General features: G+C 43.7%; 1 protein-coding gene and 1 non-coding gene across 2 annotated transcripts; both read left to right on the forward strand.

Moving 5' to 3' along the window:
* The first annotated feature begins 3,861 nt into the window (after nt 1–3,861).
* Nucleotides 3,862–19,044, forward strand: FTH1 (ferritin heavy chain 1). The gene is made up of 4 exons (XM_040328412.1): nt 3,862–4,066; nt 13,962–14,108; nt 17,683–17,808; nt 18,791–19,044. Exons 1-4 carry the CDS (start codon nt 3,965–3,967, stop codon nt 18,947–18,949), a joined length of 534 nt encoding a protein of 177 aa, XP_040184346.1. The 5' UTR covers nt 3,862–3,964; the 3' UTR covers nt 18,950–19,044.
* LOC120918125 lies at nt 12,907–13,038 on the forward strand. The gene has a single exon (XR_005744334.1). It is a non-coding gene; the product is annotated as a small nucleolar RNA SNORA31 (small nucleolar RNA).
* Nucleotides 19,045–21,934: the final 2,890 nt, after the last annotated feature.

Genomic DNA, 21,934 nt, shown 5'->3' on the forward strand with positions numbered 1-21,934 from the left:
GGCACATGGGTGAATTGCCTAGGAGGCTAGCAGCCCCCCAAGGCTGTGATCTCCTCTTCAGGGAAAAAAACAGACAGCTCTCAGAGTATTTATACAGACTCCCAGTCACCATCTGGGAATATCTCCTTAGGGATTGGCCAGGGTTGTATGAATATTCAGCTACTGATTGGACTCTTCCTAAACTCCCATTTTTGCTGAGTTTTGATAGGTGATTGAAGCGAGGTAGTGCAGCATAAGGTTAAATTACGTGGTTAGGAGGCTAGCTTCCTAACACCTGTTAAATGTCCTCTGAGAAATTATCTGCATGTGAATCGCTCTTCGGAGGGCACTACACTTTGTTGCAAGTGTAAAAAGAGCTCTTACACAGACTTTTTATCGGCAACTTGAATTGTAAATGGCACCTTTGAAAATAATCTTCTAGTCTATAGTTTCTGTAGCATCTTGCTGATTCAGTATCTGTCTGATTGAGTTTGATGACAGGCCTCATGTACACTGGGCATTAAGTTCCTGTGCTTCAAAGCCTGGCATTTTCAGGCGCCTGAGATGATAAGGCCGGATTCACACTGTTACGACACGACAGTCGTACAACTTTGGATCTGACTTTGCCCTGCGACTTGAAGTCCGACATGCGTTCGACTTAAATGAACAGGGAACCGACTTTGATCCCCAACAATGAATCTTTAGGAGGAAATCCACGCAGTTTTTTTTTTTTTAAATGACATCCAATAGCATACCAGGCTGGTATGGATTTTAAGGGGAACACCTACACAAAAAAACTGCATGGGGTCCCCCCAAAATCTATACCATACCCTTATACAAGCACACAGCCTGGCAGATCAGGAAAGGGGGTGGGGACAAGCGAGCGGACCTTCAGCTGTTGCAGAACTACAAGTCCCATAGGAGTCAATGGCCATCCCCCGCTTGTAGCATTGTGGTATTTCCAAACTGGAAATGACGCATTGCCAGGCAACCTGCAACAAAATGAGTGTTCCGCCCTTTGTACGATATGCGCAAGATCAGGAGATGCATGCTGGGTAGCCAGCAGCACCCAATCCCGGAAGGAGTAACAAGTGTGATTCAGATGCCCACACAGAAGGTGGGAGTGCTCTCCCTGAGGAGAGCACAGTGAGTCTTTAAAATTGAAAAGGATTTAGAAAACCTACATCTAGTACTAATTCTGTAATGTATTGAATTCGTTGTGACCATTGGGTGTTTTTTTTTTGGTAAAAAAACAAGCTGGAACTCACATTGGCGTGATTTAACATGCGATTTAACATGTCAAATCGCATGCCAAATTGCCGCCTATTGGCGGCAATGGCACTGTACCCAGCGAGGTGATGCCGACTTCCTGCACTACTTTTGGCGACTTCGGGGGCGATTTCTATAGACACCTATGCATGAACCCCCACAGATGTCTTTCAAATCTCCCCCGAACTCGCCCTGAAATGCGGGTTTTGAAATTGTTCCTAGTTCAGCTGAACTCCCACGATTTTAAACTCACGTTCACAGTGTGAACGAACCCTTAAAAGGGTTGTAAAGAATTTTTTTTTTCCCTAAATAGCTTCCTTTACCTTAGTGCAGTCCTCCTTCACTTACCTCATCCTTCCATTTTGCTTTTAAATTAAGGTGACGAGATTTTTAAAACTTTTTCTTAACTAGTAATGGTGTCAATCAGCAACTCTCTACCCATCGCCACCTGCCTCACAGCCTGTCAAGTCTCACTCTCCGGGCCCCGGCTGCTACTGGGTGGGGAGCCGAGGAAGATCATTCCGCCAGGGAAGGCAGGGAGATAGGCAGTCGGCTGGCCGGGACTTGAGCCAAGGCAGAAGAACATGCGAGCGGAGCTAAATGGGCATACACCAGAAACTGAAGAAATATTCCCTCCACTCCGACCAGCACATGATCATCAGAAAGGGGTACAGATGATGGAAAAAATACACCCCCCCCCCCCCCTAAGCTAGTAGGAGCGGCAAAGCGGGGGGGGGGGTGAAATTATGTTTGTTTGTTTTTTGCCCCAGTCCCTGTTCAAATTAAATCCGGGGACAAGACCTGGGACAGTGTCCTCAATCCGGGGACTGTCTCCAGAAACCGGGGATGTCTGGTCACCCTATTTTAAATGTCCTTATTTCTGCTCACTTCCTGTTCTTCTGTCTGTAACTCCACACAGTAATGCAAGGCTTTCTCCCTGGTGTAGAGAGGGCCTCTTGAGGGGGGAGGGGGCGAGCAGGCAAGTCAGGACACTCTCTACTTTGCAGATAGAGAAAGAAGCTGTGTGTTAGTGGGTGTCCTGACACTCCTGCTCGCCCCCTCCCCCCCTCAAGAGGCTTTCTCCACACCAGGGAGAAAGCCTTGCATTACTGTGTGTAGTTACAGACAGAAGAACAGGAAGTGAGGATTTCTCAGAAGAAATAAGGACATTTAAAAGCAAAATGGAAGGATGAGGTAAGTGGAGGAGGACTGCACTAAGGTAAAGGAAGCTATTTAGAGGAATTTTTTTTTTTCCTTTACAACCCCTTTAAGGCTTTATGGGTCCGAACGCCTATACCAGGTCTGGACGCTGCACATGTGCCTCCTGATTGCATGAAAACGCCAGGATTTAGCGCACATGGGCAAAACGCCCCGCATGTATGTAGTCTAACCATGAATACGTTACTAATAGCTAGATTCAGGTAGAGTTAGGTCGGTGTATCAGTAGATACGCCGACCTAACTCAGAATCTGCGCCGACCTAAGTTTAAGTGTATTCTCAAACAGAGATACACTTAAACCTATCTAAGATACGACGGCTTGCGCCGTCCTATCTTAGGGTGCAATATTTAGGCTGGCCGCTAGGTGGCGCTTCCATTGCGGTCGGCGTAGAATATGTAAATCACTAGATACGCCTATTCACAAAACGTACGTCCGCCCGTCGCAGTAAAGATACGCCGTTTCCGTAAGAGATAGGCCGCCTAAAGATAAAGCTGCCCCTAGGAGGCGTAGTCAATGTTAAAGTATGGCCGCCATTCCCGCTTCGAAATTCGAAAATTTTACGTTGTTTGCGTAAGTTGTCCGTGAATAGGGATTTACGTCATTTACGTCCACGTCTAAATCAATAGTCCCGTGCGGCGTACGTTGCCGCAATGCACACTGGGAAATGTAGGCGGACGGCGCATGCGCCGTTAAAAAAAAAACGTCAATCACATCAGGTCAAAGCATATTAACATAAAACACGCCCCCTCAGCCTATTTTGAATTAGGCGTGCTTGCGCCCGCCGCATTTACGCTACGCCGCCGTAAGTTAGGAAGCAAGTACTTTGAGAATACAGTACTTGCCTCTCTGACTTAAGGCGGCGTAGCGTAAATACGATACGCTACGCCACCTTAAAGTTGCGGCAAACTACGTGAATCTAGCTATTAGTGTCTAAAATATAGGTAAGGTGGCTAGTTGGTAGGACTGTAATAATGAAAACACATCTACTCTATCATTAGGAAGGCAGTCAGAGTCAGTGTTTATGTAATAACATGCAATGACTCTCCAGCGTGCTGCTTATCAGTATTACACAAACATGTTTGTTTTGTAAGCCATGACCACGTGACTGTAACCTTGGCACTTCATCTTTGTTACTGGCAGAACAATTCGACTTAATCATCTGGTATCACCAACCTGAAGACTCTGAGCTTCAATAAAATTGCCTTTAAGCTAACAAGCCTATCTTTCTTTTTAGTCAAATGCTAAAATGTTTTACGGTATTATTACACAACGCGACAACACATTTCCCCCCCCTTGACAAACATGGCGGCTGCCCGCTCCCTCCCTCACATTCAGGTCACCGCCAGTGGGCGGGCTGCTGCCGCGCTAGGGGGCGGGACTATCCTGTAATATAAGAGGCAGGCAGAGAAGCGCTGAGTCAGACTGCTCGTTCGCTATAAAGATTATTGGGTTGGCGCTTCAACAGTGATTGAACGGAACCCCCTCCATCGGACGCCATGAACTCCCAGGTTCGCCAGAATTTCCACCAGGACTGCGAGGCCGCCCTCAATCGGCAGGTCAACCTGGAGCTGTACGCCTCCTACGTGTACCTCTCTATGGTGAGTTTGTTGTGTGCCAGGCCGTGTGCCAGGGGCGTGTCATAGCTGGCTTCTCCCAGGGGGGGGACATTACGAGACTTGTAGTTCCGCAGCAGCTGCAGTGCAGCCCTTGGTGTGGTGGGGGGCTGTGTGTGCAGCGACCGCAGCCGTGTATGAGGCCTCCACTCACATGGCGCAAATCAATTATTTATAGCGCGTGGCAGGTCGGGATTAAAGTGGCTGGAAAAGGAAGGCCATGTTTAATGCATTCCCTTCCCTGTAGTCCAAGCAGTTGTATTGCACCATCCCCCTTACCTGAATCCTATTCCAGCCCAGCACTGTGTACGTCTGCAGCAGTGCACTCTCTGCATGGGACTTGGCTCCTATTGGTTCCAGCTGTTGCCAATCAAATCCTGTGTGGGGGTAGATCTGTGCTGTCTGTGTCTATAGATGAATGCAATCCAGCTTGGGAGTGAGCCCCTATAGCAGTGATGATGAACCTTGGCACCCCAGATGTTTTGGAACTACATTTCCCATGATGCTCGACTACACCGCAGAGTGCATGAGCATCATGGGAAATGTAGTTCCAAAACATCTGGGGTGCCAAGGTTTGCCATCACTGTAGGAAGAGGCTTTGTATGGAGGCAGAGGAGAAAGGGGACCCCCAGATAAGGAGGATCAGGGCTGCTGTGTGCAATACTGTTCTATAGAGCAGGTAAGTATGACAGTATGTTAAATTGCAGCTGAATTATTGACTAAAAAAAACCTTGTGGGGCTTTACAAGGATTAAAGCGGAGGTTCACCCTAAAAAACAACTATGTACCATCCCATCCAGCATACTAGCGTCAGCTACAGTATGCCTTTTTTTTTTTTTTTTTTTTTTTTTTGCGCTGTACTTAGTTTAATCCTTCAGTTTCGTTTCAGACTCCCGCGGGGAGTAGGTGTTCCTATGAAGAGGGGAACATGATTGACGTCCGGCTATGGCGGGTCACGCGTTCTGAAAATAGCCGGAGTAGGACTCGGCGCCTGCGCACAGACTAGGAGCTGACTGCGCAGGCGCGCTATATATATATATATATATATATATATATATATATATATATATATATATATATATATATATATATATATATATATATATATATATATATATATATATATATATATATATATATATATATATATATATATATTATCCTTTTTCAGCTATTTTTGTGATGCGCCATAGCCAGACGTCAATCATGTTCCCCCTCTTCACGCCTTTTTCCCCGCCGGAGTCTGAAACGAAACTGGACGATTAAACGGTAAGTACACCGCAAAAAAAAAGGCATGCTGAAGCAAGTATGCTGTATGGTAGATAAAGATAACACTTTTTTTTTTTTTTTTTTAGGGTGAACCCCCGCTTTAAGTGGAAGTTTAGGTTTACTTCATCCACCTTCCAAATGTCTCCCTGGCACTGTAGCATAATCCATAGTTGAAATGCACTTTTTTTTTTTTTTGGTCATTTGATTACAAAGCTCCATCTCTGTAATCTCAATCGGTGCAATGTACAGGGTGGGAAATGGAGCACTGATCTTCCCTATTGATTGACCTCTGGCCAAGGTACTGTTTTGTCGCTCTCTCCCATCAGCATGCACAGCAACAGAGATGGAGCTCTGCAGTCAGGTGTCCTTTAAGGATGAGCTCAGGCGTGTTCTCAGCTCCATGCGCCCGCCAGGAAGCTGACACTCCGCAGCGCTAATCACAGATGGTGAGACATTTCGTGATCTGTGTAGCTGCGCAGTGTCAGCTTCCTGGCGGGCATGTAGAGCTGTGAATACGCCTGACCGCGTCCTCAGCATCCACATAAAAAAAATGAGGTAAGAACAGTATTTCAATTTGTTTTTATGCTAAAATGTATACAGCAGGAAGGGCAGTGGGGACGCTGCATTTAATGGAGTGTCTTGTAGCCTTAACTTTCACTTAACCCCTTCCTGCTGGCCATTTAAGGGTTCTAAATGTGTGGCTGCGGGCATTTGGGTCATGTAACTTCTGATTGGCTGTCACATGATTGGAACGCTCCCAAATGCTAGTATGTACCATGAGCTTTCTGGAAACCGATGGCTGATGTACTAGGAGCATAGTAAGGGGTATACACAGGGATGCAAATATGCAGCTGCCCAGCATGAAGGATGCAGATGTGTGAAGAGGTAAAAATGCATACTCCTCTCCATTCTGCAGCATTTGTGGTGATGTAGCTGTCCCACATCAGCTCTAAGGCTAGGTTCACACTGCTGCCAATTCGCCGCAATTTCAGGGAATGCCAGTCTATAGAGCTGAATTCGCATTACACATGGATCAAACTCGCACAGGACCCTTTTTTCCCCCGCAGCTTAGATTCGCACTGATGTGAATGACACTAATGGATAACAATATTGTTTTAATGACTTGCGAATTTGAACGATGGTAACGGCTCAAATTCGCAAAAGAATTCGCAGCAGTGTGAACCCAGCCTAAGGCTGAAAACAAAGTGATTGCATGACTTGGTTGCGGGGAGTGGTGACTGGCGGGCACTGCTCTCAGCTTTGTACCTTTCAGTGCTCACTGGAGTGCCAAGCAGGAGAGGGGTGAGTGTAGCTGGCTCAGGATTTTGGCTGTGCTGCCAGCTGTCAATCAGGTAGCCAGGTGCATCCTTCCAGAGCCTGGGGTGGGTCTGCCCCTTCAGTTGATATTGGGCAATCAGCTGACTCTGGGTCACAAGTGCACTCCTGTGACCCACAAGAGAAGTGTGCCCCAACAAAAAGCTTTGCATACTACAAAGCTCAGTGGTAGAGGGGAAGACTGTAATTGGAATGTTCCTTGCTCCCCTGGCACTCTGATGCTTAATTTGGGTGGGTCGTCATTTTTGCATGCATACGATTCAGGACCAGGTCTTGCATTGTACTTGCAAGGGCTTTTTGAAATCGGCCGCATAGATTGTAGGGAGTCTGCCGAGTAAGGCAAATAAGCATTACAGCTTATTCTTCTAATCTAGACCTGAGCTCTAAACGACAGACCATTGCAATGGGTCGTCTCCATTAAATGCTGTTCTTGCCTATGGAGAGCCTATACTTGCCTGAATCTGTGCCCTGCAATCCTCTTCACATCTGTCCCCTGATGCTGTGCCTTTGCAAAATGGAGCATAGGAGGTTCTGCATTGTGAGGGCCCACTTTGTGGGAGAATCTGAGAGGTAGATGGCACCAGCTGCCAGGGAAGTGATGGAGAAGGTAGCTATAGTTTTGTTTTAGCCGGCCATTCCTGCTTGGCATGAGCCTTGAGTACTAGTGAAGCCAGACTTGTTTCTTAAAATGTAGCTTTTTATTTTTACGCCTCTATAGTAGCGTTGTCGGTTACCAACCTGGCTCCTAGGATGACACCTGTCCTTTATAGTAATCTTTGGATTCCTCACCTAATTGTACGTTCTTTTGATTCCTCAAGTATGTAGTAAGATGGCCTTCAACAATCCTTAGTTTATATTCAGTCGGGTAGGTCCCTGAATTTAATTGTTTGAGCTCTCATCGGGAGATGATCGGTAGACTTTTTTTTTTTTTTTTTGGTCATGTCTCATCGACAGAAGCCGGCTGAATGGCTGGCTTCTGTCGGAACTGCAGAACACACAGGCTAAATGTCGGCCAGTTTATTTTAAATCGGCCGATGCTGCCCAACGTGTACTAGGTTTAGTCGAGGGGGTTGGTAGTAATGTATGAGTAGCCAAACATGAGTGTTCACTAGATGCAAACATTAAGCTTATGGCTTGCCCTGCTTTTTTGCTTTGGTAGAATTGAACTACAGCTTCTAGAAAGATGTGGATTTCCAGTGTAATTGTATCCCTATAGGAAATCATGAAGTGTCCTCCACATTGATTCTGCGTCTGAACATTCTTGCCTTTGAAGAAAAATGATCAGCAATGATCCCTTCTCTGGGGTGCATGTTATGTACATATGTGATTCCATGATCACAGCCAAACATTGCACCTTGTTCCCAAAGTAAACGTCTTATCTCCTAGTTGCATGTTGTAGTATAAGGCCGTTTTGATATCGTAGTCAAACAGACGTCTAAGGAACCTGATTAGATGAAGGGTGTTTGCTAATCGAATGCATCCAGTATAAGGCTATTAAACGGCACAAAACAGTAAATGTATTTTTCAAGGAGGCAGTTTGATGAACTTGCTATGACTTTCAGCTACTTGTAACTATAGCTTCCATGTTGGTGTTTGCACACACCTAGAGAAAGTGATGAGTAATGGTGCTGTCAGCATAAGACCTCAGAATGGTTTACATCAGTGTGACGCAAGACCCAAGGTGTACAGGGACTTGTATACTGCTGACAAAGGGCATTCACTATTGCCCACAGATGGAAGTGCACTTTTAGAAATGAAGGCAATACCTTTTTTTTTTTTTTTCATAAAGTATTGAACCTAATTTGTCTAAATTTCTAAAATCTGGACATCTGTTGCTTGAAGATTCAAAGCTGCACTGCCAAATAAGTATCAAGTTTGGCCAAATCAATAACTTATTGTCCTGCATGGTGCACAAGATTAAATACAAAAGTGGCCTGCTTTGTAGTGAATTGGGTTTGGTAAAGGGCTATCCAGCTGAAGACAACAGATCGTAGTAGTGAGCAGTTTAGAATATTTATTCCATTATGCTCTTGCTGCCTCACAGCAGAGATTCTGACACAAAGACGTTCTGACCTCTAAGAAGGTTTGTGTACGTGATGGGGTGGGTCCAGCTGCCACGTGGGATGCATGGATGGCAATGTCTGCTCATTGCGGAGCCCTCTGGTGGGCATAATGCAGCATCAAATGCTTGCAAGCACTAATAAGCATGGTCTTGCTGAAAGTCTTATATTAGAAATATTTACACAAGTTTAAAGATTTGGCGTACTTTCCAGTTTGAGGTAAATTTAACTGTTGGTTTTAGGATGTTGGGCTCAAAGGGTTACTAGAATGGAAACATGAGCAGCTGTCAAGAGTGCATATTTGCATATACTTCAGTTCAGTGAATACTTTGTTATATGTGGTGAGTGTACCTGTCAGTGCAGTTTAACTTGGTGCTAAACATGACCGCTTTATTCTGTTTTTGACGTGTGCTGCTTCTGTTTTGAAGCTTGCATCCACGGGGAGCTGTTTACCTGCACAGGTGTTTCTTGCATCACCATGCAGGCAGTTCTATTGTCAGACTGGACGCAGTGACTGCATGCATAGACGCTGCTCGCCATCTGACATTGCACATTGGTAATACTGCAAAACATTTTAGCCTTGTTTCCATGAATTCTCAAGGCTTTGCACCAAGTGCTCACTTCATCTGATCTCATTTTGGGAATATTGAGGAATTGGGCCACCAGAATTTCCACTTGTATGCAATTCCCTAAAACATTGCTGCTCAACCTGTGGCCTCCCAACTGTTGCAGAACTACAAGTCCCATCATGCCTCTGCCTTTGAGATTCATGCTTGTAACTGTCAGCTGCTTGCAATGTCTCCATGTGACGTGTAGTTCTGCAATATATTTGGCACACATGCCCTAAAACATTGCACAACTAAATGGTGCCATCTTCATACAAGATTTGAATGTACAGATATCTGGTGTCAACTAAAGTGACAGCTGACATCTTTCCTTGGTATTTAAAGGGGGTTGTGACAGGAGGTTTATTAGCTTGCTGCGATAAAATACCTGTGCATCAGCCCCCCCTAACACTTGCCGGAGGTCCCTCTTGTCGGCAAAGTCCACAAGTGTCTCAGCCATCTGAAATTCTCCTTCCTGATTGGCTGAGACGCCATTGGCTCCCACTGCTGTCAGCCGATCAAGGGAGAGGGGGCTGGGCTCAATGTCTGAATGGACACAGGGAGCTATGACTTGGCTCTGGTGCCCCCATAGTAGTGGTGGCACTGAACAGGAGGGACCTGAGAAGGAGGATCTGGGCTGCTCTTTGCAAAAGCACTGAAACAGGTAAGTAACATGTTTGTTGCATTTATAGGAAAAAAACAAGACTTTACAATCGCTTTAAGAACCCCTGCAGTGACTTGGGTCCACCTAAAACGAAAAATTGGGGTTTAAGTGTAAGACAAATTGTACCCAAAACTGCTTGGGAGCGCAAGTCATGCATAGGAACGGCAAACAAGCTTTAATTTCTGATCAAAGGTTTCCAGTTCATGTATTAGAATGTCCCTTGCATTGACTGGTATGCCTAACATATTGTCAAAGATGGCATAGACCTGAAGTGATTGCTGGGTCAGACCATAAGTCATCTGTATTTTCCAGCAAGACCCCCTTGCAAGCCCTAATCACACTGGGTGTTTAGCCATGTGCGTGGGGCTCTGGCATGTGGCTGGCATGGGGAGCCTGTCAAACTGAGACTGACGGCTGCTGGACAATGCACCTAGCAGTAACAACCTTTAGGTCAGTGTGAATCATGTCTGTTCTGGGGCATTTGTCCCTGGGTACAACATGGTATTGTAAACATTTATACTGCTAGCTGCAGTGGATGTCAACAAATCTTCATGTAAGGATAATAAGACGCTTATTGTGATACATAGTTTTTATATATAGAAACAATATAAAAGATGAAACATTTTAGTGGTTCTAATAAAAGAATTCAAAATAGAAAATGTATCCAGATCCATCACAATGGGGCACCTGCGTCCTCCCCTGCAGCTAAATGCCAAAGCCCAGATGCACTGAGTCCACACATTCAATGTGTATTGGGCCTTAATTCTACAGAAGGCTGTCAAAATCCATCTTGGCCGTTAATCATTTGTTGCTATATTGTGATTGAAGCAGTATGAAGTCTGGGCCCATTCCTGCATCATAGATTTTAAACTATGGCCAAAGTCTTTAGTCAAACGTCTCCTGTTGGCTGATGCAGGCTATGAGAACACCCTGACCATATGATCGGGATCCACCTGGACTTGGCCTGCTCAGCCTTTTTATTGAGCTGCTGAGGCTTGGTTGCTCCCACAGCCCAGCGAGTATTCGTGGGGCAAAGCACAGAGCCAGCAACTGAGTCACCTGCTCTCTGAAGGCTGAGCAATCAGTGTTTGATCACTCAGTTCTCAGTCTTGGGAGCGGCAGGGGACAGCTGCAGCGGGATTCAGTGCTGCAGCCATTGATTCCTCAGTATGATTATTTTTGATTCCACCACTATTAATGTACATTAGTACAGATCAAAGTAATGCTTGGAACTGCACAGCAGGCTACTGTGCTTGGGTAGCCAATTAAATCCTTTAAAATTTTCAGGGGTTGACAAATTTGCTTGGAATCTAGGAGGCAGCTAAAAAAGTTAGGAGCCAGAAAACGTGTCCTGTCCCGACGAGCTTGCGTGCAGAAGCGAACACATACGTAAGCAGCGACCGCATATGTAAACGGTGTTCAAACCACACATGTGAGGTATCGCCGCGATTGGTAGAGCGAGAGCAATAATTCTATCCCTAGACCTCCTTTGTAACAAAACATGCAACCTGTAGAGTTTTTTTAAACGTCACCTATGGAGATTTTAAAGGGTAAAAGTTTGTCGCCATTCCACAAGCGGACATAATTTTGAAGCGTGACATGTTGGGTATCAATTTACTCGGCGTAACATTATCTTTCATAATATAAAAAAAAATGGGGATAACTTTACTGTTTTTTTATTTAAAAAAAGTGTAATTTTTTTTTTCCCAAAAAAAGTGCGCTTGCAAGACCGCTGCGCAAATACGGCGTGTCAGAAAGTATTGCAACGATCGCCATTTTATTCTCTAGGGCAGGGATATGCAATTAGCGGACCTCCAGATGTTGCCAAACTACAAGTCCCATCATGCCTCTGCCTATGGGTGTCATGCTTGATGCTGTCAGAGTCTCGCTATGCCTCATGGGACTTGTAGTTTGGCAACAGCTGGAGGTCCGCTAATTGCATATCCCTGCTCTAGGGTGTTAGGATAAAAAATATATATAATGTTTGGGGGTTCTAATTAGAGGGAAGAAGATGGCAGTGAAAATAGTGAACAATTACATTAGAATTGCTGTTTAACTGTAATGCTTAACTTGTAATACCAACGGCCACCACCAGATGGCTCCAGCTCACAAAACCCCCCCCCCCCCCTTCAAGGACCCTATTTCTAGTCGCCATGGCGCCCAGGATTTGTCGAGTCCTGCTTTAAATACCTGAATTTCCAGGTATGGCGCTATTGAGAATGCCTCCTGCAATTACCAGGCTTTGAAAAAGGGGTGTGCATAACAAGCATGCTTGGTCATCCTATCATGTCAAAAATATACTGTGCTGAGAATTGAGGCTTATCTTCTGTTATGGCCAAATATAATTTCCCTGAAAGTGCTTGGTTGAAAAGGGCCTAAAGACATAAGGGCTCTTTCACACGTCCGTTCCGTTCGTCTGTTTTTTGGACGTCCGTTAACGGACCGAAATGCTTCCCTATGGGTTAACGTCCGTTGGCATCCGTCTGCGTTAAGTTCCGTTTTTTTTTGGACGGAAGAAAACCCTATTCTTCCGTCAAAACGGAAAGGACGAAAAACGGACGTTAGCGGATGATCCGTTTACCATCCGATCCGCTAACATCCGTTTTTTCATCAAAATATGTAAAAAGCCCCCCCAAAAAAAAAAAAAAAAACTGACGGCAATACGGATCAACTGATGAAAAAAAAACTGATCTAACGTGTGAAAGAGCCCTAATACTTGGTAACCTTGAGATTGCAGGCCGAACCCTCCAAGAACAACCTTCCCAGATACAAATAACTGAATAAATACCAGAACACTTCTTATTTGGCAAAAACTTGGCCCCGACACCTTGTTTTTTCGCAGATTATCAATTTCATAAACTTTATTACTCAAAATTGATAAACAGACCGTAATTTGCATCTATTGATAGACCGTAAACTGCATTCTATTGCCTTATGGTTTGCACTAAGATGCTATAGAAACCTCCTCGCGCTTTCTGACAGGCAGACTCTGTAGCTTGAGCAGTTTGAATAGAGGAGTACACACTACGCGTTGCCAGTTTTTGTGGTTCTCTGGAATTATATCAACTTGCACACTTGTGTAATTCTTGGCATTGTTTAATTAAAAAAAAAAAAAAAAATTGATAAACATTCCAACAAACATATTCTACGTGCTCAGTTGTCAGAACTCGAGCAGTAACTCAACTTTAAATATAAATACAGTCCCCCCCTGAACTCCAGGGTGACTGCGACTGGGGAGGGCGCTCAAAATTCTCCTTGCTGACCGCCGGGCAAGAGCAAGTACCCCTGCACCTGCTGGCCCTTATATAGCCCCTCGCAGCACTTCTGGATTTTTCCTAATCCCCATTGGCTATTCCTGCCCGGCACTATTCCATTCCCTTAAAGGGGGCAGGCACCTCCCAACCTATTCCCACATACCATCTTACTAATTAACCATAAATGGGCCTCTTTACCAAAAATGAGAGGGGGGTGGCCACAATCTCAAGACAGTGGCCCCATAATGTGACCCCCTTTTCTTTTTCTCTTAAAAAGGTATGAGGTAGGCTGGTGGTCGACTGTCTATTGTGGTCACTGTATGGATTGGTGCAGGTTTCAGGTCTCCTGGGGTCCTTGAATGCTATTGCTGGTTTACACTGGCTGTACACTTATTTATTTTTTATCCAGAGGGAACACAAATGTAATGGAGGGATGGTGTCACCATCCATGTTGTCACATAGTCTGACAGAGGCTCACTGCTGTCAATACTGATCTGCAGCTGCTGACAATTTTCCAGCTTGCCCATTTGGCAGCAGTATATACAGGGACAGCCACACTGATCCCTGCTGAATTTTAATCCTTTTTATATGGCCAGTTTTAGATGTATAATTGGTGCACGTATACACTACCTTTGTCTGTGTGGTAGACTTTGATATGTATGACTCATTTATTCTATTTGTCTGTTTCCTCCAGTCTTATTACTTTGATCGTGACGATGTGGCATTAAGGAACTTTGCAAAATATTTTCTGCACCAATCCCATGAAGAACGTGAGCATGCAGAGAAACTTATGAAGATGCAGAACCAGCGTGGAGGAAGGATATTTTTGCAGGATGTGAAGGTGAGAAGTCTTTTAAAAAGCTTGTCTGCAGGCAAGCAAAGGTCTTTCTAACCACACTACAGTTTCTGGATTACAACCAATCCATTCATAGCAGACCTGAACTCAGAGTTAAGATTGCTGGGTTAGGCAATATACAAAAATGTTAAATTCTCAAGTGGTACCCTGAAGATTGACCTTTAGGCTAGGTTCACACTGCTGCGAATTCAAAATTGCGGTAAAACCCAGATTTTCCCATGATTTCGCAGCTGCATTTTTGCCGCAATTTCAGGGAATGCCAGTCTATAGAGCTGAATTTGCATCGCACATGGATCAAACTCGCACAGGACCCTTTTTTCCCCGCAGCTTATATTCGCAACGCATTGGTGTGAACGGAACTAATGGAAAATTATGTTTATTTTAATGACTTGCGAATTTGACCGATCGCAACGGCTCAAATTTGCAAAAGAATTTGCAGCATTGTGAACCTAGCCTTAAATGTATTTCACATTGCATCTGTTCTGAGCCGCTTGCAGGCAACCAATACAAGTGGATGCAGCAGCTGCACATATCAAGACTTGACAGGTTGTGGCCACAAACACACTGTGGTCCAAGCTGTGCTCCTACATCTGTCAGATTTCGGCATCGACTGTCCAGCTGCTTCTAGAGGTTGTCGGCACACAGCTTGGGACAGATGTGAATACTGCAGTGTGAGATCAAGGCAATGCTGTCCTAACTGCTAGTATTGTATTTGGTTTAATTTCATGGGTGCTGACTGCTTGCTGATGTGGGGAAGTAAAGTCTGTTCTCTAACAAGATGGCTCTCATAAAATGTGCAGAGTAAAGCATGGTAAGTTGATTGCAAATGCATCAGTTGCAGGGAGCCTGCAGGCAAAACTAGTCCTATTGAAAAGGTGTGCCCAAAAAAGAGAAAAAAAGTGAATTTTGTTTCTAATATTTTACTGGCACTGACCTGAGTGTAGTATTAAATGACTTTAGTAGGATGAGATTTGATCCTATAAAAGTCATTTTAATACTACTGTCAGGTCGTTGCCCTGTCAAAGATCCGGTCTCTAAATAAAATGGTTAGTGTGCAGTCTTGTTTACACCTGCTTTTGTGTGGGGTGTTGAGCGAGCTTTGCCATAGACTTCTATGGAGGCTTTGAAGAACCACTAAATCTACACGGGGTATACATTTTAATTTTTTTGCAAAAGCTCTAAACAGGACTGTAGGCTAGTAATTTTATTGTCGGCATGTAAATATGCTTTCCCATTCAACAATCTCTAACTTGAGTTTACTGTGTAATCAAAGGTTGCAGTATACATTATGCAACAAATGAGCAAACGTCTTGCTAAATACTACCTGTAAGCCTGAATTGTGGCCTTTGGGTACAAAAATCTACATGACTGAGCAAAACATTTTTAGTCTGCACCACTGATTTAATTAAAGTGCAATGTTGCTCAACACGGGTGCTTTGTCTAGACCAGTGTTTCTCAACTCCAGTCCTCAAGGTGCCCCAACAGGTTCTGTTTTCCATTTTGATCAGTTTTACTGCCTCTAGTAATTACCACAGCTGTTTCATGTGAGGGAAATCCTGAAAACTTGACCTGTTGGAGCGCCTTAGTTGAGAAACGCTGGTCTAGATATTGGCTGTTTGTCATACCAGTGATAACAAGCAGGCTAGATTTATACTAATCTAACTTGTGCTTCTGACTATTTTGGCTCCAGGACACTGATGTTGCAATTGAAGTGTAGTTGATGTGACTTTAAGGAAAAGTACAAATTGTAAGGCCTCTTACACATTGCAACATGAAAAAGCTCAGTACAGTTTTTTTTTTTTTTTTTTTTTTCCACCTTAATGCATCCTATGCATTAAGGTGAGAACTTCTGACAGTGACCAGCCCCCACGTTTTTACTCACCTGGGCCCTGTAAGTCCCACAGCAGACATGCTCTTCCTGTCTGGGGTTCTTGGCTTTATTGGATGGATTGATGGCAGTGCAGCCAATGGCTCCCGCTGCTGTCAAATTAAATGACACGTGTGCAAATGCATACAAGGTCTGAAAAGTAGATGCTCAAATAAGTTTAGTGTACAAGAGGCCTAACTGCAGCTAAAGTAATTGGTTTAAGTATAGGCGGGTGTACAAAAACACTTAAACCGATATTGTGTATAATTGCATTCTGTGATCTATCCAAGTAACAGGTTATGGCAGGCACTCTTCCCAGTGGATATGGGAAGCTTTACACTTCGGGGCTTTTTGTCTCATCCAAAAACAAGTTTACATTTTGCAGGGTGTGGGAGACCAACCATCGCATTGATGGAACAATGCTGGCTGTTGCTTTTGAATTGCACTGATTTTTTTTTTTTTTTTCTTGTAGATTAATTTGGTTTTATGATTTTTGCTCAAAAGCCTGGTGCACACTAGTTTATTTGCCAGTCAAGAGCCATTGTACTAACCATGCAAGGTTAGTCCAGCAATCTCCCCTGCTGAGCTGTTGTGTTATGACAGGGCCACTCTTCATAGCACTCCAATAAAAGCTCTGACTTTGGCTGCTGGTTTTCCAGAATGCATGGACAGACAAATATACACAGCAGAATGTCAGCTGGTATTTATTTTTTGTACCAGCAAATGTCTCCTGACATTCTGCCTGTGTACAGGGCTTAAGGGGCATTTTGGTACATTCATGGTCACCAATGGCATAGATTCGCAGACCATATCTATTTAAATATGGAGTGGGTCTAAAAGGCTGAAGGCTTTTTACCAGCAGAGCCATGGGGGGACCTGAGGAGAGGAGAATCGGGGCTGTTATGTGCAAAAATTGCACAGCAGGCAAGTATAACACATTTAAAAAAACAAAGGGTTTACAAATTCTTTCTAAATCTAAACATCTATGCAAGAAATTCAGATTAGATGTAGCTGTCCCATTGGCAACAATATAATTCTTCTTCTTCTTTTTTTTTTTTTTTTTTTTTTTTTTATAATCTTTTGTTGCCTATGGCATGCAGTGGGTTTTACCTGGTATGTGTATTGTCAGTGCAACAGCCAGTATGTGCTGTGCATGCAGTAATGAAATGTCGTCTTGGGTGGATTTGGCCTTTAAACTCCTTTTTGGATAAAATGTCAAAACATGTACTGCAGGGCTTTCAGGAATAAAGTGATATAGTTTCTGTTCCTATAAAACGGATGACTTTGGGGTGTTTGTTGCCTGTGGCATGCATTGCATGCTTCCTAGATGTGTATGCCTTTTTTGAAGCAGCTGTGAAGCTAATCCAGTGTATATGTATGTGTATAGATAGATGGATATTAAATTCTTCTATAAACTTTGTACACATGCCATTACAAGACATGCTAGCTGCTTTCCAGACATGTTGGAGCAGGTCAAGATTGAAGATGCGTGTCAGTTTTCATACGTTATGGAAACTCTGAACACGTAGAAGTTAATCTATGTAATAAACTGCTCAGATGGATGTGACGCTTTACCTGAATCTGTGGAATTCTTTAGACCTTTGAGTTTATGGTTGTAGCTGTTATTAATTTCAGACACGAGTGGCTTAAACCAATGTTTTCTAAAAAAGGGTCTTTATTTCTGAATTGTAGAAGCCGGACCGCGATGAGTGGGGCAGTGGTTTGGAGGCTCTTGAATGTGCTCTGCAGCTGGAGAAAAGTGTCAACCAGTCCCTTTTGGATGTGCACAAATTGGCTACAGAACGCAACGACCCTCATGTGAGTACACATTCATGTTAAATGTAGACATTTCTGACTCATTGCAAATTTAACTATATGCCAATTATGACAAACCTGTTCAAGACATATAGCCAAAGCTATTTTGGCCCTACTTTTCCAGGGATCACAGGAGTGCAGTTCGTTCTGTTATCTGTTTTCAGCTGACATCACACAGCCAGTCCAGGCTCTGAATTTTCTTTTTATGGTCGGGATCCACCGATGCCTGAACCAGCAGCTGGCTCGACCTCAGTGAGTCTTTGTGCCTGAGACAGATGTTTTTGCCCCTGCACAGCCCAGTGAGCCAGTTGGTGACAATCACCAGCTCTCTGCAGACAGAGCTGAGCGATCATTGGCGTTTGATCACTCGGTTCTGTCTTGGAGCTGGCAGGGGTCAGATGCAGCATTGGATTTTTGCTGCGTCCACCTAATGTGGGTATGAATGATTGGTGTGGGTTTTCCCATACTAAGGCAAAAAACGAATTTCCAATAAATTGCAACATTCAGTATTGGTTTTACTTGTCCTTCTGCTGTGGTCACTTGACATGGTGAATTAGAAAGGCTGGGAAGGTTCTTGGTAGGCTTGTAGTAAGGGCTAATCTTCCGAACAGCACTTTTATAGCCAGAAAGGTAGATTGCATGCCATTGCCTTCACCAGCAGTGATTGAACCACACAATTTCCGGATGTGTTAATGTCAGACTCTCTGGCAGGTCTTGGCTAGTGTGAAGGCCAGAACTGCTGGCTGTCAGTATTGGCTGGGGGTTTTAGTACTAAGCCCAGGAGCTGGAACTGTTGGCTTTCGTGTTTGCTACATTGTGCTTGTAGTAGGCACTGTAAATGGCAATCTTTTTTGCATTTAGGTAGGAAGTAAGCTCATGGCACTTTAAGGAGAGCTTCAGGGAGTCCACTGTTAAAATAAAACTTCTCCCTTTTCAGTTCTGCTCAAGTATCGTTAATGTTTAAACATGTTTTTCTGCCCTGCAGCTTTGTGACTTCTTGGAAACCCATTACTTGGACGAACAAGTGAAATCCATAAAGGAGCTTGGTGATCATGTGACCAACCTGCGCAAGATGGGAGCCCCACAAAATGGCATGGCTGAATACCTCTTTGACAAACACACAATGGGGGAGTCCCATGACTGAGTGTCCTGCTTCCTGCCCTTTATCTGTTCTGTTTGTGAAATCTTTATTTACGTTTCTCTGCTATATTTTTGACACTAATAAAATTGTACAAGGTGTCCTGTAGTGGTCATTATGTATAACTGTACTCTAAACATGCATACACGAGTGTAGACTACATACATGTAAGGGTTGGGAGGTAAGTGGCTTTGGATGTTTTTGAAACAAGGGAACATGTGCTTCCACTGACAAGGAGGCCTAAAACGGTGCCAGCCATAGTTTATATACTTGGATTCTGTATTGTGTGTTGCTCTTATAGGGTTTTTCTGTTTCATGCAGAAAATGTTTAGGGTATAATATCGGACTAGTAAAAAACCTAACTTTCTGGGCGGTAGGATACAACCCAGTTGTACACAAATTCTGTCAGTCCTGCTTTAATAAATATAGATGAACTAGGTCAGTGAATGTCACATTACCCTCAGAAAATGGTCAGCCCTGACTGAATTTATTTGATATTGTGTATAATATCAATCACTTAAAGCGTAAGTTCACCCTAAAACATCTATATACCATTTACATCCAGCATACTTCTGACATCTACAGTATGCATTTTTTTTTTTTTTTTTGGCCGTACATACCGTTTTATACTTTTTTCCTGCGGGAGTGGGCGTTCCTATTCAGAGGTTAGATGATTGACGTCTGGTGAAAAACTTCCCCTGGCGCACAATGCGCGTCACCAGTTTTCCGTAAGTAGCCAACCTGCGAGTCGGCTCTATACGACGCCTGCGCCCGCCGTGTAGAGCTGACTGCACAGGCGCCATATAGAGCCGACTCACAGTTCCGCTACTTACGGAAAACTGGTGACGCGCCTTATGCGCCAGGGGAAATTTTTCACCAGACGTCAATCATCTAACTTTAATAGGAACTCCCGCGGGAGCCAGAAGCTGGGGGGGGAAAAAAAACGATAAAACGGTATGTACGGCAAAAAAAGCATACTGTAGATGTCGGAAGTATGCTGGATGTAATGGTATATAGACGTTTTTGGGGTGAACCTCCGCTTTAAATGCAGTTTCTCCTAGATCGTGTATACAGTAGTTGCTGAGCCCTTTTGAGGACAGATGCCAAATTATATGGCAAGATGTAGGTCTTCTGTGGATAATTTTGAACACAGGTTTTTATGGCTTTTTGACAAACCGGAATTAACTTTAGCAGATGTTTTTGGTCTGCTAATTTTTTCTAAGGAAAGTACATATGTTGTACTAAACTGTGTACAACCTTGCACATTGTCTGCCTGATATAAATGTGCAAGGCTAGTTAGTTTAAATGGGCACATTACAACTCTACTGTAGGCAGAGCAGCTGGGTGGGACCATACTTCTGAAACGCATTCAAAGAAATTGGTGGCTAATTTATCGGTATCTGAGTTTGGTCAATAGGTCCTTAAATGAATAGCCTGTTTTTTGCATGCTGCTATGCTAAAACTTTTTTTTTATTAAAGCTAATAAAGGAGATGTTTGTAAAGACTGCAGTTTCCAGTTTCTTGAAGTGCATCTCCAATCAGATTTTCTTGTGTAAAATGGGAGAGTAGCTCATGTGCCAGGTGCAGTGATGTCTCAACATTCTGGCTGTAATCCAGTAGTTATCTGAAACCACCCAATATTTTTAAGACTGGATTCATGCAGGAAGAAGTAACAATTTCTACACAGGTGAGCAAGTAATGTGCAAAAACAGGCATGTCTTAACATGGCGGCTTGCATAAAAATGCATACAGTCCTGTTTTTGGAAGTGGGAAGCTTTTATACACTTTGGTGCCTATAGTCTTCATTATCTGAAATGGGCATACAGCAGAGCTGTAAGTATTAAGTCATTGAATCGGCAAGGAGGCCAGGCGGGTAACCTTGTTATATCTGCAGTGGAGGCCAGCATGGTTTTCCTTTTGCTGGCTTAATACAGTTTACTTTTGCCTACCATGATAACTTTTAAAGTGGTATTAAACGCCAACAAATGTGTTTGCTTTATCAATTCATAAATGGTGATGGTGCACAAATTCTGGGCAAACCAAAAATTCAGGATGCGTTTGGACAAAAACAAAAAACGGTTCAAAGAAAGTGTTCAACTGTAGTTGCAATCTGCAACAAGTGTTTAAAATTTTTGTAAAGGCAATTTTTTTTTCTTCTTAATAGCTTCCTTTACCTTAATGCAGTGCTGTTTCCATGTCCTCGTTGTTAACTTTTGCTCTCAAGTTGCTGTAATTCTCTGATCTGACACATTTTTGGGACCATTGGCATTTTTATAGCAATCGGTGCTATAAAAATGCATTGATTAAGTGTTCCATGGGTGTGTTCTAACTGAAAGGGGGGGTGGACTGACTTGGGGAAATGACTGATCGCTGTTCATACATTGTATGAACAGGCATTTCTCCCCCTGACAGGACCGGGAGCTGTGTGTTCTTGTTCTGTAACGGGTGATCGCGCCAGCCGGGCATGCGAGTTGACGTCAGGGGCTGCTCGGCGAGATGACGTAATATTACATGATCTCGCCCAGCAGAGCCGACCTGCTGCCGTAAAACTGCATAGATGGCAGTTGGTTGGCAAGCGATTAATATCGAAAATAACAAATGTTTTTTTTTTTTTTTTTTAACCTTCAAACCCCCGATCCCTCCATAAAGAGTACCTGTCACCACCTATTGCTGTCACAAGGAATGTAATCAGAATTTTTTTTTTTTTTAAGGATAAATGTAAAAAAATAAAGTAACATTTTTAAAGCGCCCCCCCCGTCCACACATGCTCGCACAGCAAATGTGAACGTTCAAATCACACGTGAGGTATCATCCCGATCGTCAGCATGAGAGAAAAAGCCATAATTCTAGCAAAAGACCTCCTCTGTAACTTTTTAAAGCTTCGCCTTTGGCGATTTTTAGGCACCGTAGTTTATCGCCATTCCATGACATGTTGGGTATCTATTTACTCGGCGTAACATTCTCTTTCACATTATAAAAGAGAAATTGGAC

This window comes from Rana temporaria, chromosome 11 (genome assembly GCF_905171775.1).
Source record: "Rana temporaria chromosome 11, aRanTem1.1, whole genome shotgun sequence".
Taxonomy (NCBI): domain Eukaryota; kingdom Metazoa; phylum Chordata; class Amphibia; order Anura; family Ranidae; genus Rana; species Rana temporaria.

Excerpts from the sequence above, each read along its gene's own strand:
- FTH1 (XM_040328412.1), top strand. The coding sequence starts at position 3,965 with ATGAACTCCCAGGTTCGCCAGAATTTCCACCAGGACTGCGAGGCCGCC. Across the intron at positions 4,067-13,961 it reads CCTACGTGTACCTCTCTATG|TCTTATTACTTTGATCGTGA; the intron begins GTGAGTTTGTTG and ends TGTTTCCTCCAG. Across the intron at positions 14,109-17,682 it reads TATTTTTGCAGGATGTGAAG|AAGCCGGACCGCGATGAGTG; the intron begins GTGAGAAGTCTT and ends TCTGAATTGTAG.